Here is a 16,487-nt window from a genome sequence, read left to right on the forward strand (position 1 = left end):
GCTGCCTGCCAGCAGGCCCCAGCAGCTCCACAAAACCCAGTGGGGTAACTGTGAAACGGCATAAAAATAAAACTGACAGGAAGCTGACTTCCTGAAAGCTTTAGTTTTCTAGGGAACAGCTAGGAACTACGGGCAAACACAAAGCATCTTGGCTGTGTTCCTCTGACATGCGGCTCTTTTGAATGACAGGGAAGAAAGAAAGGATATGTGCTGGCTACTGCAACAGCTCAGATAGCTGGGCTTTGTCTTTCCTTTGAAGGTGCAACCCTCCCACAGACAGAGAAAAAACAGCTTCATGATCTAATGGGCACTCCAACAGTAAAGAGAGCGCTCGGTGCAGCGGGTTATTTCAGTAACAATCTCTGCCAAGCTACACAGCTACAGTCTGAAGGGATGAAACAGTGACTGTGTACACCCGCACAACCCTCCATGAACACTAAATCCTCGCTGGGGCCCTTCTGCCAAACCCTCCTGCAGCCCACCTAGAAGCTCTTCTATCATGAACTCCCTTCACAAAAGCATCCACACCACCTTCTCAGTGACAAAGCCCCTTTTTCAAACATCGTTCTACACGCTCGAGAGATTTCAGTGAGCAGGACAGGCTCCAAAGCTGGCTACAAGTGCTGTTTGTGAGTACAACACCACTCCTGTGAATATTTAAAAAGCACTCAACAGATGACTGATAGCCAGGAGGGAACAACCACAGATCTGCAGTGGTTATTCACTGCAGAGACATCTCCAGGCTTATCCGTGTCCCAGGCTTTTCTGCTGAAGACCACGGTAATTTTTTGCCTAGTACAGGGGTTTTTTGGGTCGCATTCAGACAAGGAACATGACCTGACAATAAGCACAGAGGATGATGCAAGTGCAGGGGTGATGTAGGGGTGAGGTAGGAGCCAGTCCCATTAGGAAAACTGGACTGTCAGACCAGATCATCACAGCTCACCTTGAGATGGTTTTCCTCTTCCATTTGATTAGGGTTTGGGGAGTTAGTTTGCTTTCATAAAAGGCATGTGACAAACTGGGTCAACAAAGGCTCTTAAATATATTGTTCAAATAAACACTGATGTGTCAGAATACTGAATAAATGCACCATATAGTTAAGACAGAAGCTGCCAGGAGTGCCTGTACTTAAGAGCCAAAAAGGTTCCAGCCTTTTCCCTCTGCACAAAAACTTTGGAAATTAACTTTGCTCCACTCCCCACCAGCCTGCTCCCCGGGAGATCTCACAGCAAATGTGTTTTATGCCGGTCAAGAGATACCATAAAGCTTCACACCTCTCTCCATCAGAGCACAGATAAAAAGCATAAATTGCCCTGAGAACAGCAGCAAAGTCGTAGGACAGCGACTTACCAGGTGATAACCAGCCTCCACAAAACATGTAAAATTTGACAAATCCCTGTGCCACCCTGGATCCCTGTTCTATCCCCTGGCACCTCTCCTTCCCCAGTCCCCACAGGAGCCAGCTGATGCAACATCTGCCACCATAAGTAGGTGTTAGAGATGTACAAATAACACAAAATTTGCTCTTTGTTAAAAAGCCTTAGGAGCTTTTTTTTTTTTTTTCCTGTGTGGGACTCAGTTTATCCCTGCTTGAGGTCATGGCATAAGTTAATAGCAGGTTCTCCATCTTTTGCAACAGCCACCCCTTCACACAGCAACCCAGGCTCTTGCTGTCCAGTTTTCCTTGGCTTACTTAAGAGATAGTAGACAAAAGTGACTGATTCCATGGTCAAAAGAAGGATCAGTCAGAGACCAAAGGAAGCCAGCCAGAGGATGCAAATCCAATTAATATTGAGCTTATAAAACAAGGCTTATTACACTGTCAAGTCTCCCCCTCCGAAACTGTCTGGCAGAGCCGAGTTTTGTTCTATTGACTGCTAAGCCAAGCCATGATTTAGATTAATATATCAGATCATTTACATCTTGTTACTGGCTCACCGAGGAGTAATAAATGCAACTATTACACCTCATCCCTATTCATAGTCTTGCATGCAGATGAACTTCATGCTTTATACTGACAGGCAGCAAAGTCTAGGGGAAGAGAAAGAATCCAGTTCATTTCCAGATATTATTGTATGCACGGAGGACTTCTGGTACTGTTGTCTGAAGCAGGAGAAAGACTGGTTTATCAAGCAGCAAGCATTTTACAAAGGGTATTATGGAAATGACTGAATAATTCTGCATAATCAAGCCAGATGTTAACCATTCTACCATTTCCTATTACACTCATCACAAGAAGCTGCAGGGTAGGAACCCAACCTCGAAGCAGCTCATACACCGGTATCTGCATGCACTCACTGTGAGGGAGAGCAGAAAAGACATATTGGGGTTCCTCAACCTATCTACAAGTCTTCCATTTTCCCTAAATGTCAGGCCTTGGGGGGAAAGTAGAATTGCTTGAGTGGAGGCTCCAGTTCTCACCCCCTACAAGGAGCAGGAAAAAAAAAACCTCACTGGCTCAGAGAATTCACCACGAGCCTCTTTACATTTCCAGATTGCACCCGACATGTCTGCTTTGTGGGAGAAAAGGTCTCTTTCCAATGCCAGGAAGCTCTGACCTCCTGAAGCCCCTCTTTGCTGGTCAGAGGGCTCTGCACAGCACAGCCTGTGCCTCTCCTGGCTCCAGTCCTCGGGCCCCAGCACTGCAGATGTGCTACGGAGCCGCAGAGCGAGCGCCGAGGAGCTGCCAGCTCCTCCGGGTCCCTGCAGGCAGAGCTGGCTCTACCTAACAGTGAAAAAAGAAGTGACAGCACATCTACTGCGACACAAGTTAATAAAGAACTAATCAGTTCCCCATCAGATCGGGGGAGCACTGCCCATTGCAGCAGCACACAAGTACCTCTCTCCACTTTTCTTGCCTGTCACCCTCCCATGGCACCCATTCTCTCCCCGTTCAGGGACCACAGGACTGGTTCACTCCATCCTCCTGTGAGATGCCCAAGACCAAACTTTATTCCAAACTCAGAATGATGGAAGAGACGGTAAGAGCAATGTGCGTGAGTAAGAGGGAAGGAGGAAGACAGAGGGAACAGGAACCAATTACCCACGGAGTGTCCTCTCCCATCTGGAGTGACAGGCAGAGTGCAGAAGGAAAGAAGCAGATATTAGTCAGGCGTGAAGTGCTGCTGAAGCAACTCCCCAAGGCTGGCAGCTCTATTTAACCATTTCCATTCATCTCATGGGTGGACAGACACTGGCAGAAGGACAACCTGGACCTGCCTTACAGCAGATCAGGCAAAAGCCCCATGGAGAAGAGGACCATGTGAATACAGCTGTCAGCCCCACTCAGGCTTAAATGCTCACTAGTGGACAAGGGCTGGCATTTGATGGTCAAAGGGAACTCGCAGCACTGCAAAGCCCTGATCCTGAGCCCAAAGTTGGCAGGCTTGCCTCTTGCTGAAGAGTGCAAAGCCTCTGCCCAGGAGGAAGAGCTGCCAGCTCCAGGAGATGAGCAGGGGATGAACAGGGACTCTTGGACCCCAAAAGCACCAAGTTCCTCAAACAGGGATTCTCTTCGTTGCCTCCAAACCCATCGTGCCACAAGAGCACCAAAGTAGCCACATGGGTTTAAAGAAGAGGCTGGGCAAGCCTGCATCAATAAAACCAGTACTAGCACCTCTCCCCAGAGCACAGCAGCGCCTTTACTTGGTAGGAGTTGGCTTGGACAGCGTTGCAGCTGCTCTGCAGTGGGAGAGCCTTTGCCCTGTAATTCCAGCTCCGTGGAAGCAGTTATGCTGACTTATGAAGTGCAGCAGTGCTGGAGTTACTGCATTTAGGAGGGTTTATTTGCATCTTAACAGCAGCTTGTAATGAAGTGACTCTGCTGAAGTGTTCATGTGATCCAGAGGGGTTACAATCACTTCTGCAAAATGACGTGAGGCTTTTGGAGCACCAAAAAATAACAGGGAGGGTGGAGCCAGGGACAGAAGCTGCAACAACCACTGCCCAGCAACTGCTCTGCCTTGTGTCCACAGCACAGCCAGGGCTTTCAGGGCAGCTGTGCATTTCATGAACCACAGCTCATGGGTTAACAGGGGACAATTGCTGCCTCCTCCCACCCTCACACCCCAAACCAAGGGTCGAGCACCACAGCTCCAGGAGCTGGATAAGAGCCAGCACTCAGTAACACAGCAGCAAGGAGCACAAGGCATTTACCTAAGAGGAATCAGGAGCTGAGGCTGACTGAGATGCCACTGATCCGGGCTAATCCTGTTAAGAGACACCTGAGCTGCAGGACAGACCAGGCTGCATCTCCTGGTGGGCTGCAGGGATCTCCTTGCAGGCACTGCTGTGGCTCACACAGAGGCATTTTCAGTGCCTGTTTGCTTGTTTTATGTGTCTGTTTTCACACCACCAAGCCAGGCTTGCAGGGCAGAAGGGCTGCTCTCCAAACCGGGGACAGCTGTGTCAAAGGTGCTGGGGAACAAGTCCTGCTGCCAATACTGGTTTCACGCCACTTACTGCTAATGCTTTACACCTGGCTGAACGACTTCCATCAGCAAACAAAACTGAGTCCTAACCATTTTCAGTTTCCAAAGCGCAAAAAAGCAGCTCACAAAGCTCCAGCAGTCCTGTGACTGCTACAACAACAGCCTTCAATCAGACATGAATGAGTGACCCACCAAAAGAGCTCCTTTTCCATATCAGCCCTGCTCCAGCAATGGACACGTGTCCTTTGTCAGAAATCTTAACAGAGATGCCCTTTGAAGCTCATCAAACCAGAACAGCCCAGATGAAAGGAGTCCCTGAGCTCTTTATCAGAGGCTGGAGGAGCACTCTGGGAAAGCATCACATCCACTGCATAAATGGATGCTGGGGCTGACCTAGCACTGACACTCTCACACTGTAATTCCAGGAAAAGGTAATGGAGTAACTTCCCTAAGATTATACACAGCAAGTCACTTGCAGAGCCAGCAGAGGAATCTGGCTCCCAGGTTGCTTTTGGGCTTCCACAACTACTCTGACTATATGAAACACCAGCAGAAAGGTTCCTTCATAAAACATTGGTGAGTCCCTAATCAACCCCAACAAGCCAGGAGGGTGTCCCCTGAGGCCAGACTTCGAAGTCTCCACCTGAAAGCAGTCAGACAGGGAGTGACACCAGTAGCCCCTTTTGGATGAGGCTGGCACTCAGGGCTGCTGGAGCAGGGGTTTCTTCCCCAGGCTGCCAGGTGCCTGGAGCTCAGGACACTCTGGGGGAGAGGGTGAGCTGCTGCATCCTCCATCCCACTGCAGAGCTAAGCACAGGGGTGGGAAGGGAACCTTGGGGTCAGACCCCCCCTATATCCAGCCTAATTACACAGAGGGGTACAGCTCCACCTGGAACAGCCCAAACCAGTCCAGGTATTACAGAAAACTGTAGACATCCAGTGTTTATCAAACAGCTTTTCAACTAAGGACATAAATCAATCTGACCAGCTGCCAGTCTCGAATCAATAATATTCTTGTAGATGAGTGGCTCGAGCATTAAATAAAACCCTTACATAACAGGCTATCCAAGCCTGCCTATTTCCCACAGATTTACTGCTCTGCCCCTGGGTTTCAAGCCAGCCTCCCTGGCTCCTGGCCATGGTGCCCTGCTCCCATTAAATGCACAGGCTCACAGGGAGCTGCAGGATGTGCTGGGCAGCACAGAGCTCTCACTCACATGCTCAGTGGATTTTCAGAGCAAAAGGAACACACAAAATAAAGGTTTAGAGGCAAAATGACCCCAGCTCATGTCAGCACAGACAGACATCCTGCAAAGCACCACCTCAACAGCAAACAGGAGCTGGGAGGGTGCCTGTAACCTGCAGGAAGTTCAGCCACTTCAGAGCTGCCTTTGAGGGGCTGAAGCATCAAACTGCACAAAGCTCTGCATCCAGCAATCTGCTGTCCCAGGAAGTTTTGTTTCTCCCACACGAGTGGCTGGTATGACTGCTTTACACTGCTGAGCTGGAGATCTCAAATAGTTCTGTAGAAGTGGGCTTAGTCACCATCTTATGGAAAAGAAAAATGAGCAGAGAAGAACTAGAAGAACTGAACCCATGGTGGCAAACGGGGGCACAACCCAGACTGGTTTTGTTCTCTAGAAAACAGCTCTCCATAGGTCCTACAGCAGGTTTGCTCTGGTTATAAGGAAACCATATCTTGTTTTTGTACTAACAGCCCTTTTTCTATCTTTTTTTTTTTTTAATTGTTAACACATGCTCAGCATCTGTGCATGCATGTTATATTTAATACCAATTACAGAACTCACTATGGAGATAAAATAAGATTTACTCAATAAATAAATTAACCTCTCAAGCAGCTGGAGTCTCCCTGGTCATGGGGATAAATATCTAGCAATGCTGAGGAAAATTCAAATGAAAAAATTAATTTGGTGTTTATCCAGTTTTACACCACATAGTCTCTATTTAAATGCCTGGAAGAAAAAATAACCCCCTCCAGTTTAAGAAATTGAAATGCAGAATGACGTTTGCCATGGAAGTTTAAACTGCTGTTGGTCTTTCTGGGTTAGTCCTGTTGGCACTTTTACTGCAAGAGCATCCCTCTGAAGTCAGACACCCCCGCCAAAGAAAAGGGGGTAGAAGAGGGGATAGCACTGCACAAATGTGGCTTAATATTAACCTAAGATTCAAATCCCAACCCTCTTGGTGAGTCATGCAGCCCAGAGACACCACCCAGCAATTTAGCTAATACCAGGTTAGGGTTAAGCCAGCTTGATGCTTGTTAAACACATGCCCACAACAATGAACATAGAGACAGATCACATTCATTCACTAATTAGGCTTATTATCATGGACTCATTTAGGTTGGAAAAGACCTCTACACTGTTAGCCCATCACTGCCAAGGCCACCACTAAACCACATCCCCAAATCTATTAAATCCCTCCAGGGGTGGTGACTCCACCACTGCCCTGAGCAGCTGTGCCAGGGCTGGACAGCCCTTTCAGTGAGGACATTTTTCCTAATATGCAATTTAAACCTCCCCTGGCACATCTTGAGGCTGTTTCCTCTTATCCTGTCACCTGTTATCTGGGAGAAGAGACCAACTCCCACCTACACCCTCCTGTCAGGGAGTTGTACAGAGTGAGATGGTCCCCCTGAACCTGCACTTTTCTCCAGGCTGAGCCCCCCCAGCTCCCTCAGCTGCTCATCATCAGAGCAAGCCCTTCCTCCACTCTGTTGCCTTCTCTGGACAAGCTCCAGCCCCTAAATGCCTTTCTTGTTGTGAGGGGCCCAAAACTAATCCCATGATTTGAGGTGTGGCCTCCTCAGTGCCCAGTGCAGGGATGGTCCCTGCCCTGGTCCTGCCTGGCCACACTATTGCTGACACAGGTCAGGTGCCACTGGCCTTCTTGGCCACCTGGGCTCATGTTCAGCCACTGTCACCAGCATCCCCAGGTCCTTTTCCACTGGACACCTTTCCAGCCACTCTGCCCCACACCTGGAGCATTCCATGGAGCTGCTCCAAGTGCAGGACCTTGGCCTTGTTGAACCTCACACCACTGGGCCTCAGCCTATAGATCCAGCCTGTCCAGATCCCTCTGCAGAGCCTTCCTGTCCTCATGCAGACCAACACTCCTGCCCAACTTGGTGTCATCTGCAACATCTGCACCAGGGAAGGAAAAGGCAGAGCTTTGATTCATTTGATGCAACAGCACTTCAGCAGAAATCACCCAACATCAAAAACCCGTCCATCATTCAGACATTTGGTTTTAGTGCTCACCCCATCAGTAACTCAGCTGAGACAGTGCTGGGCTGTGCAGCCCGAGGCACAGCTACTCCCCATCCAGACATGATCATTTTGTCACATCACACTCCACAGCTCCACAGATTTAGTTAATGCTTGAGGAAAATATTAAGAAAAAGCCTAGGACCATATCAACTAACAGCTCTACTGTCAAAGCAGGTCACTAAATTAAGCCCATTAATGCCACCTGCGAGACAGCTCTTCTCCCCAAACCAAGTTTTAATTTTACTGTGTCCATTTATTTGTCTGACATTAATGAGAAACAAAGGGTTACTTTAAGAGGCCTGGAAAGCAGCACAGACAGAGGAATTAAAGTGCTAACCCTTCTCTGCCACCAGACAGCACCATCTTCTGCAATGCCTTTACACAATTACCAATTCCAGGTCCTTAGGGGCATGTCTTGCAATGCAGGGAAAGGCTGCACAGGGCTCTGGGCTCACTGTCTGCTTTCCCAGCAACTCCAGCTCGACCATTTCCCTGATCCCCACCGAGATATTCCCCAGTGTAAGAGCAGCCACCCCACTGACCAAACAAACTGCTGTTCAGCACAGAGGCTAAAGCACACCTGACCTCTGTGAATGCCAGTGCCATTAAGGGTTAGATTGTTTTCAGTTCATTAGCTCATGGAGAGCTGGAAATGAGTTTAATGTCTGCTGTAATAAGATTATGGCAGCTTACAAAAAGATATATTTGACAAACAAGGATTTGTTGCATTGGGGTTCATCCAGCTGCCTCCTACCTCTGTTATTCAGAGTTTGACTCAGAACTGAAACCACCTAAACCAGGCAGAGAACTACAAGCCAAACCTCAAGCAAGACAAATCCACTGCAGGCCTGAAAAAACACCCAGCTGTGTTCACTGGGGCAGCCTTACCCAGTGCAAATATCCCCAGGAGTGCTTCTTCCCCTGCAGGGAAGTCATCAGGGAGTTGGGGACCTGCCTGCTGTGCTCCCCTCCATGGGAGAACAGCTCCCAGGCTCATTATTACATTCACCACCTCTTAATACCTGGCACAAGACCATAGCACTGACCTCTCCACCTTGTCTCCTTGCCAAGGGATTTTCTCATTGCAGCTCATGCCCAGCTCACTCCCCAGAGCAGAGAAAGGTATGATTACTCCCACTGGAGCCTGATCCTGGTAGTACCAGGGCAGGTACCTCGTGAGCAGTTGTGGCACGGGGAGGACTACACAGAGTGCTTCCCTCTTGACCTCACTGCAATTAAAATGTCACATACAAATGAGATGACACAGGGTTACAGCCCCAGAGCTTTGCACTGAAATTCAGGGGGGCTGGGAAGTGGGTGGAGTAAATGCCTTCCTGAAAGGGAGTCTGAATCAAATGCAAAGCAGTGAAACACTTTACATGCTTGAAACAACTTTCTGGTTTTCTTTTACACAGCAAAAGCTCAGAACAAATATATCCACTGACCATGGGGATTCTACAGCATGCAGCTACATCCATTTTATAGCAGGAAAAAACGACTGGAAGTTGGTACAATAGCACCAGTTAAATCCTTTTGGAGTTTCAGGACTCGGCACTGGGAGCTCAGTGATCCAAGCATTGAAAGCACAAATAATCAAGGCTTTGCACAGATAAGCACAGCTCCAATTATTTCACACCAGTTAACGAGGATGCTGCTTACCAAGCTGTCCAGCCCTCCTCCCAGGAGGTCCACAGCACCCATCTGCATGGAGGACACTTGGGGAACATTCACAGGGGGCCCCAGGTCCAGGTTGAGGAGGTCTCCCAGGAGGTCTCCCTGGGATGGAATGACCTGTGGCTGCTCCAGGTTGGTGGTGGCCGTCGTGCCCACGGGGCTGTCGCCGGCGTCGGTGCTACAGGAGGTGGGACAAGAAGCAGAGGAGAGAGACATCAGTCACCTGTGGTCTCCAGCTTCGGATTCCCAGCATGGGGAAACACAGCAGGACAAGAAGCCAGTCCAAAGCTCATCCCAGCGGTGGTCTGCCCACTGATATAGTGTGTTATGGCACGTGGTTCTTCACTTCGTGCTTTGAGCACAAAGACTTCCCAAGCATTGTGCATGGTCTTCAGTCCAGCAAAGGGAATCTTCCAAGGTGTGGGACCTGCCCACCTTAAGAATCACAGACCCGTCCAAAACAGTGAGCCATGAATACTACATGGACTACAGCACTGGAAATAAATATTTCTCAGCTCAGAATAAAACTATGCAGACAATTTTCAGCACACTGGGCCTGAGAACCACATACAAACACAGGGAAAAATAAGTAATTCAGATTTCCTCAGAAGATGTTATCAACCTAACATTGATAAAACCCTTGAGCCCTCACTCTAACCAGTGCAAACTCCACCACTCCCCATACATCTCTATTAATCACCTTCTACTGACCAGCAACAAGCTCCACAACTCTTTCCTAATTAAAAACCTCCATCTAAAATTGATTCCTCCCTTTTATCAATAATTTCTTTTCCTCTGAGTTAGCAGGCATGCTAATTGCCAGTCTAGAAATGCTCATTATACAGCCTCCAAAATTTCTCATCATATGCAGTCTGGCTACCGGGTACATTCACTCGTCACTGAATTTTATAACGAGAAGTGTGGGGGGGAGTAACTGACTGTAGCTCCTGAAGATCTAACTCCAGTGTATTTATTCTTTAAATCCAGAGATGCTCATTTTAAATAATTAAAATCCATTCTGTACCCTGTTGCCAGCGGTAAGTGATAAAATGATTTCCAGCTCACGCCCTTGCAGCTGCAGCCAACAGGTAACTGCACACAAATGCTGTGGGAATTAAGTGTCCTGACAAGGTGCTTAACACTGGGGCTCTTCTGTAAGGATTGCAGCTCCTGATTCTGAGTAGCCAGAATTCCCTTATCCTTATTCAGCTGCTGAGGGGAAAGATTCAGCCACAGAGTCTAAGCTGCTCCCAACTTCAGTGCCAAGAGGAAAAGATGGAGCAAAAGGACTGCAGAATGAATTAGTTACCAGGCAGCAGCAGCAGCAAGCACTGAAAGCTTCTTTGCATTACAAGCTTTAGACCCCAAATAATACTAATATTAGCTGTCCTTTCTGCTTCTGCCTTCAGCAGGGAGACTGCTGAGTGTGCTGAACTGCTCACTGAAACATTTCTGAAGAGCAAGTGGTTACTGTGATCCACTCCCACCCCCACCCTGGGAAGGGGAGGAACAGCAGCTCCAAGTAGAGGCACATTACAAGCCACTTGGTTCGTTCCCAGTCTATAATCCCCTTTAACACTACACCTCTTCAACACTTACTCATCCTTCTCCTGATGGAGACAGAGAAATCCCTCGAGGTCTTGTGTAACTGCTGTTGCCCCAAAACCCAACAAGAAATTAGGAAAGGACAAAGCTAAGTCAGTTTGTATTAAAAAACAAAACCCCATCTGGGAAGAATGGGTATTTTAATGTGATCTGTATAAAAAAATCCTCTGAATTTTATATGAAATAAAAAATTAATAAAGGATATGTGGGTTATAAAGGGCAAAATGTCTTGATATAAGCTTTCCCCCTCACAGTCTTGGGCAGGGGGTAACAGCTGGGTTTGCCCATGTGAAGTCAGTCTCCAGCAGTTCCCAGATTCAGGTTTTACAAGGGATGCACAGAGAGAATCAGAATCAAAAATTTCCTGTAGCCACCTGTGAAATAAGGGGGATACAGACTCCTGCCCAAGGCTAACTCGACTCCTCCCAGGAGCCCTGTAAACATCTTCCCAAATTTCCCAGCTGAATTGTGGCTGAGCAGGGGTGGTGGGAGCCACCACACGAGGAAACACTGCCAAGCAATCAGATTTCTCCCCCATCGTCAGGATACATCTGCAACTCCGTGACACTTGGGCTCGCTGAAGAGGCAGGAACATTACACCATCTGCGAGCTGTTCAGTGGGTCTCCCCATCAGCTGAGAGAGCTGAAAGAAACCTGTCCTTGCTTTGAATGGAAATCACATGAATCGAAAAGCAATGCAGTGAATTCTGCCAGCCATAACTAACTACTCCAAGGTTTATACCCAGGGAAGCACCATTCACCTACTTATCTCTGCCAATCCACTCAAGGCAACATCGTGTTGACTCTCAAGCCACACTCACTGTGGATGTGTCCACACTTCCACGCTTTCACCTCTATCTCACTGTGCAATCTGAAGGAAAACCTCAATCTCTACCAGACACTTCAGCCACCAGAATGGTCATTATTGGAGTGCAGGAGTTCAGAAGATAACTCCAAACAATTAGGTGAGGTGGTTATCTCCCACTGGACACCCTTAACTTGCCTTACACACTGATGCAGAAAACCCCAATAATGGGCCTCTTTATGAGGTGAGCTCCTGCTGGAGAATCCCAGTGTGCCATTAAGTCCACTCATTTTTTTTTAATTTACCAAACAGGCTCCAGTGCTGCATCAGGATGATCAGTAGCAGCACCCTTCAGACCTTTCCCCAGCTCAACATTGCTGATTGAGGCCTGGAGGGTTTATGTTGAAGCAATGGTTCTGCTACAGTCAGAACAGATTTAAGGCCATTAGACAGAGCACAAGCTATGAGAGTCAAGCACGTACACAGGATAGGCAACAAGCTGGTAGAAAACTACTCCGTCAAAAAAGCTGAATTCCTTGAGCTAAATCCCCTAAAACGTTATCTTCTGCAGTGACCTGAATCAACAGTGTACAGGAAGGTTGGTAACACCAAAGTTCAAAGCTACCTCAGCTCATTTTGAGACAAATCTTTGACTAGGAAAGGCAGGAAAGCAGCCACTGCTTTTCTTGCCCGACTGGTAGACTTGTGCTTGCTGATTCTGGGTCAGCGCAGCCAGACTTGATTTCATAGGCAGGGAGAAAACAACTCAGCTTCCCAAAGCCAGTCACCACCGAAATAGCTTTAGTTGCTAAGAATAGCAGAGAAGTGGTGTCAGAAAATAGAAAAGCAGCAGCATCGCACACTGATTTATCAGTGCAACAGCAAAAAATAGCACTCCAAATGTCACTTTGGGAATATTATTAAGAGGTAAGCCTGGATACTTTGCCTCCTGCTGCAAAGCAAACTCAGTTGTGTAATTAATACCATTAGTGCAAATAGCACTGCTCACCTGACTGAGGGACCATGGGAAACAGATTCAACAGCAACCCCTCTGCAGCCTGGGACTGCTGCCCTGCCTGTGCCTGCAGATCCAACCTGCTTCCAGGACTGTGATCACAGGGAAGCATTAAAGCTCCAGGCAATATGCCAAAGCATTTCCCCCCCACCTCCCAAGGGTTAGACAGATATCAGTCTACCCATCTTCTTTTAAGCTCTAACAGTTTTCAGTGACAGGGCTTTGATGGCTTTTGTACTCCCCTTGTCTCGCAGGCACCAAGTAAGAAAGGTGGTTTTACCAATCCTTCTCCATTTCATTTTCCAACAGTGAAGGATCCCTTTACTTACCTGTTCCACGAAACTGATACTGTATTCCAGGTGACAGGCTCCTAAAGCTGTGCTGTTGCTGAAGCAAAAGCTTTTACAAAATCATCTTCTGAAAGATGCCAGTTCTTACTCTAGTCCTCCTCCTCCTGGACTAAGCCCTTCCACCAAAGGGGATTCCACCCTTACCCAAACCTTCTGTTTTTTAACTCTTGTCTCTCATGTCAAGAGTACTTATAGCCAATGCCTGCTTAAAAAACATCACAGCTCCTCCTCACACACGAACTTAGATACTTCCTGCATCTTCTGACCCAGAAACTCAGAAACTACATACCCAGGATTACCTTCCACAATGGAATGGCCCTGTGAATGACATGCGAGCCTTTCCACACTTACCAATAAAACCCCGTTAAGAGTGTTCTAAAAGATCTTGGCATCTTTTGGACCGTTTGCTAGAAAGACACAGGCAACCCTTCCCCATTATCCTTGTGGCTGCCTGAGCTTACCTGCCATGGTGAATGGGCAGGTGCTTGCGGTGGATGCCGTGGCTCCCCTCCACAAAGGCGTTGGGGGGTTTGTGGTACACAGAAGCCAGAGACCCGATGTGGCAGATCAGCTCATCGAGCAGGGTGGGCTCGATCAGGTCGGTCTCCTCGGAAATCAGCGGCTTTTCCGAGAGAACAACTTCCTTGGCAGTCACGGGGTCCGTGGAGAGAAGGCGCCAGTAGATGTAGCCGCGGTCCCGCAGGTCTGGGTTGTCAGAATCCTGAGACAGAGCAATACATCACTCGTGGGTCTGAAGTGAACTAAGGCCTGTAATCACTTTATTTTTCTTAGCAGTGATTCTGCCGGATTAAAAAACCCCAACCATCCAGCAGCGACAGACACTGGTCTCAAAGTGATGTTACAAACTGTTTGTTGTGGTGACATACTCAAATAAAACTTGAGAACCAGAGTATTAATGCCTGGCTTCCTGCTCAGCTGGTCAAGGAGCAGAAAAAACCTGGGATTTATATCCCACAATTGCCCCAAACCACAGAGCTCTCAAACTGCTTTTTAAACTCTCCTACCACTTGATATAACAGTAACTATCAGGAGAACTCCTAGGGGGTGTAGATAGAGGAAAAGAATGTGGGTGAAAATCACTCTTTCACATACTGAGAGATACAATACTGAATAATGAACCAAGATTCCTGGAAATATATGACTTACCCAAGGGCACTGCTGGACAAAGAGATGCTGCAGAGCTACATCTTAATAAGCCATATTCCTTATACCAAAAGAGATCTTATTTATCCTGCCTTTCAGTTATCTAATGAAGTATGGAAAGATGCTAATGATACACGCTTAGGATACTTCATCAGTTCTCCAGCTGTCAATAATACCCTCGTTTTACTGCAGATACTTCTGCCTCTGCATGAAGTGCTAATTATTTCTCTCCTCTTTGAGCAGCTCTGCCCAGAGCAGCAAAGTGAGTGGGGATGGCTTGCAGCTAATGTTCAAGGGAGAGGGAGGTGCTGTGGTTTTATGTTGCAGTGCAACATGTTTGAACTGCTCACGAAAACAAGACCTGAGATTTTTAACCCCCATGTCAGCAGAATGACAGGATAAGTGTTTCTGAGGTTTTTTTTCCCCATAGAATTCCAGCAATATATCATACACCTCATCAGCCTTCCTCTTGGTATTTCTTTTCCTCTTCTGTGATCTCATTCATGCTGCTGCTGACCTGTCAGAACCTGCCTCTCTGCTGTCTGTCTCAACATCCTCAGGCACACAGTAAAACCTCTATTTGCAGTGAGACTGAGCTAAGCTCATTTTGCTTGCAAGGACCCAGATAAATCTACCTGTTGTCTCAGACACTACCTCTGCAGTGCTGGTTTTGTTTGATGGTTGACTCTTCACACCCTTAACCAATCCCTACAATCCTTAACAATCCCTTTGCCCCTAACAATCCCTACGAGACTCTCCACGTCCTGCCTGCAGCAGCAGCTCAAGATCAGGAGGGTTTCTGCAAGGCAGACATGAAAGACCACGTGTTTCCATCTACTTGCAGGCACAAACAGATTCAAGACTGGCTGTTTCTTTCCACAGCCAGTTAAACAGATTTGAAACTTTAGTAAAGCTACTGAAACAAGAGGCTGAGATCTTCCCTTTCCCAGTTTCTTTCCTAGTTCTCTGCTCTCCAGGGTCTGCATACCAATGAGCTCAGCTCCCCACCCATGCCAGACCCACAACAGCAATGGGAATGCACAGGTCTGTTATGGGTTATGGGCTTTCCAGGGACCTGATCTCTGCTACACATCTGTCTCCCTGCAACCCCCAGCTGCTTCACTACTATTTTTGCCACTGTTGGCTGGATTAAACTTGCTCCTGCTACAATCACACCTGCAAGTTTGCTGTGCAGACATACCCCGAGACACTCAAAGTGCAACAATACCTAAGCTGGGGAAAGAAACACACGTGTAATTACTCACCCACTCAAGTGAAAACCAGTACCTCCACCTAGAAATCAGACCTTGAAACGTAAGGCTTTTCAGTGTTTTACAGCCAGTTATCCTACACTGACTTATTATTCATATAAAGTAGAAGAACCCAGACTGAATCAACATTTGTGACAAACAGAGAAAAAACAGACGCCTATTATACTCCTAGGGTGCCATTAAGTGTTTTGTGACTCAGCACAGTGGGTTTTAACACTTAGTACCTTTCTTCTGTTGGCTCAGGCAAATGATACAGCAAGCCCTTGGCCCACTCATCTCGGCACAGCAGCTGAGATCCCGCCTAAAAGCAGGTTTTGAAGCAAGACAAGCAGGCCATGGCTTTCTTGCTCCTGACCAATGCAACTCCTCAAAAGGACGAATAAAAGTTTTAAGTATTAATAAGTTCACAGCCATGATTTCTTGCAGCACAGAAGATCAAAAAGGCCAGCTGATGATTGACTCCAGGTTTTCTGCTCAGAATTGCAGCCCATTCAGCTGGGAGGCTATTTTTATCACTTGACACAGCAGGCCTGGAGAGGAGCTGCTTTTTTTGGGCTGTTTACCCCAGTCATTACAGCCAGGGAGTGGAGGAAGATTGGCTGAGGTCTTAGCCACCCCTGCCACCAGGACATCTCCACTTCTGTCCTCCGGAACTACAGCACTTGTGTCTGGCAGCTCAATCCCAGCCTCACCTGCAGTGATCTGAGCTCGTAACTCAGCACCTCATGCATAATGAATCCGTGATCTTAACCCACTGCTACAGCTTCCAGCAAAGCTGCCACACTGGTTGACAGCATCCAAGCACAAAGGAAAAACCCAAACTCCAGTTCTTTCTTTTTCATGGCACTGCCTAAACTTTGCTGCTCACAGAACAAAGTCA

General features: G+C 47.6%; 1 protein-coding gene across 6 annotated transcripts in view; it reads right to left on the reverse strand.

The window, feature by feature from the left end:
- Positions 1 to 16,487, reverse strand: part of AP2B1 (adaptor related protein complex 2 subunit beta 1) — a 78,113-nt gene that overhangs the window by 26,911 nt on the left and 34,715 nt on the right. For all 6 annotated transcript variants that reach the window (XM_027898587.1, XM_027898590.1, XM_027898586.1 and 3 more), the window contains 2 exons: positions 13,634 to 13,893; positions 9,383 to 9,575 (listed from right to left, as the gene is read on the reverse strand). In XM_027898587.1, the coding sequence (XP_027754388.1) occupies positions 9,383 to 9,575; positions 13,634 to 13,893 (453 nt within the window). The remainder of the gene's footprint in view (positions 1 to 9,382; positions 9,576 to 13,633; positions 13,894 to 16,487) is intronic.

The sequence above is a fragment of the Empidonax traillii genome, unplaced genomic scaffold (assembly GCF_003031625.1).
Source record: "Empidonax traillii isolate 1590-97213 ecotype Southwest subspecies unplaced genomic scaffold, ASM303162v1 scaffold607:size387008, whole genome shotgun sequence".
Classification (NCBI taxonomy): Eukaryota; Metazoa; Chordata; class Aves; order Passeriformes; family Tyrannidae; genus Empidonax; species Empidonax traillii.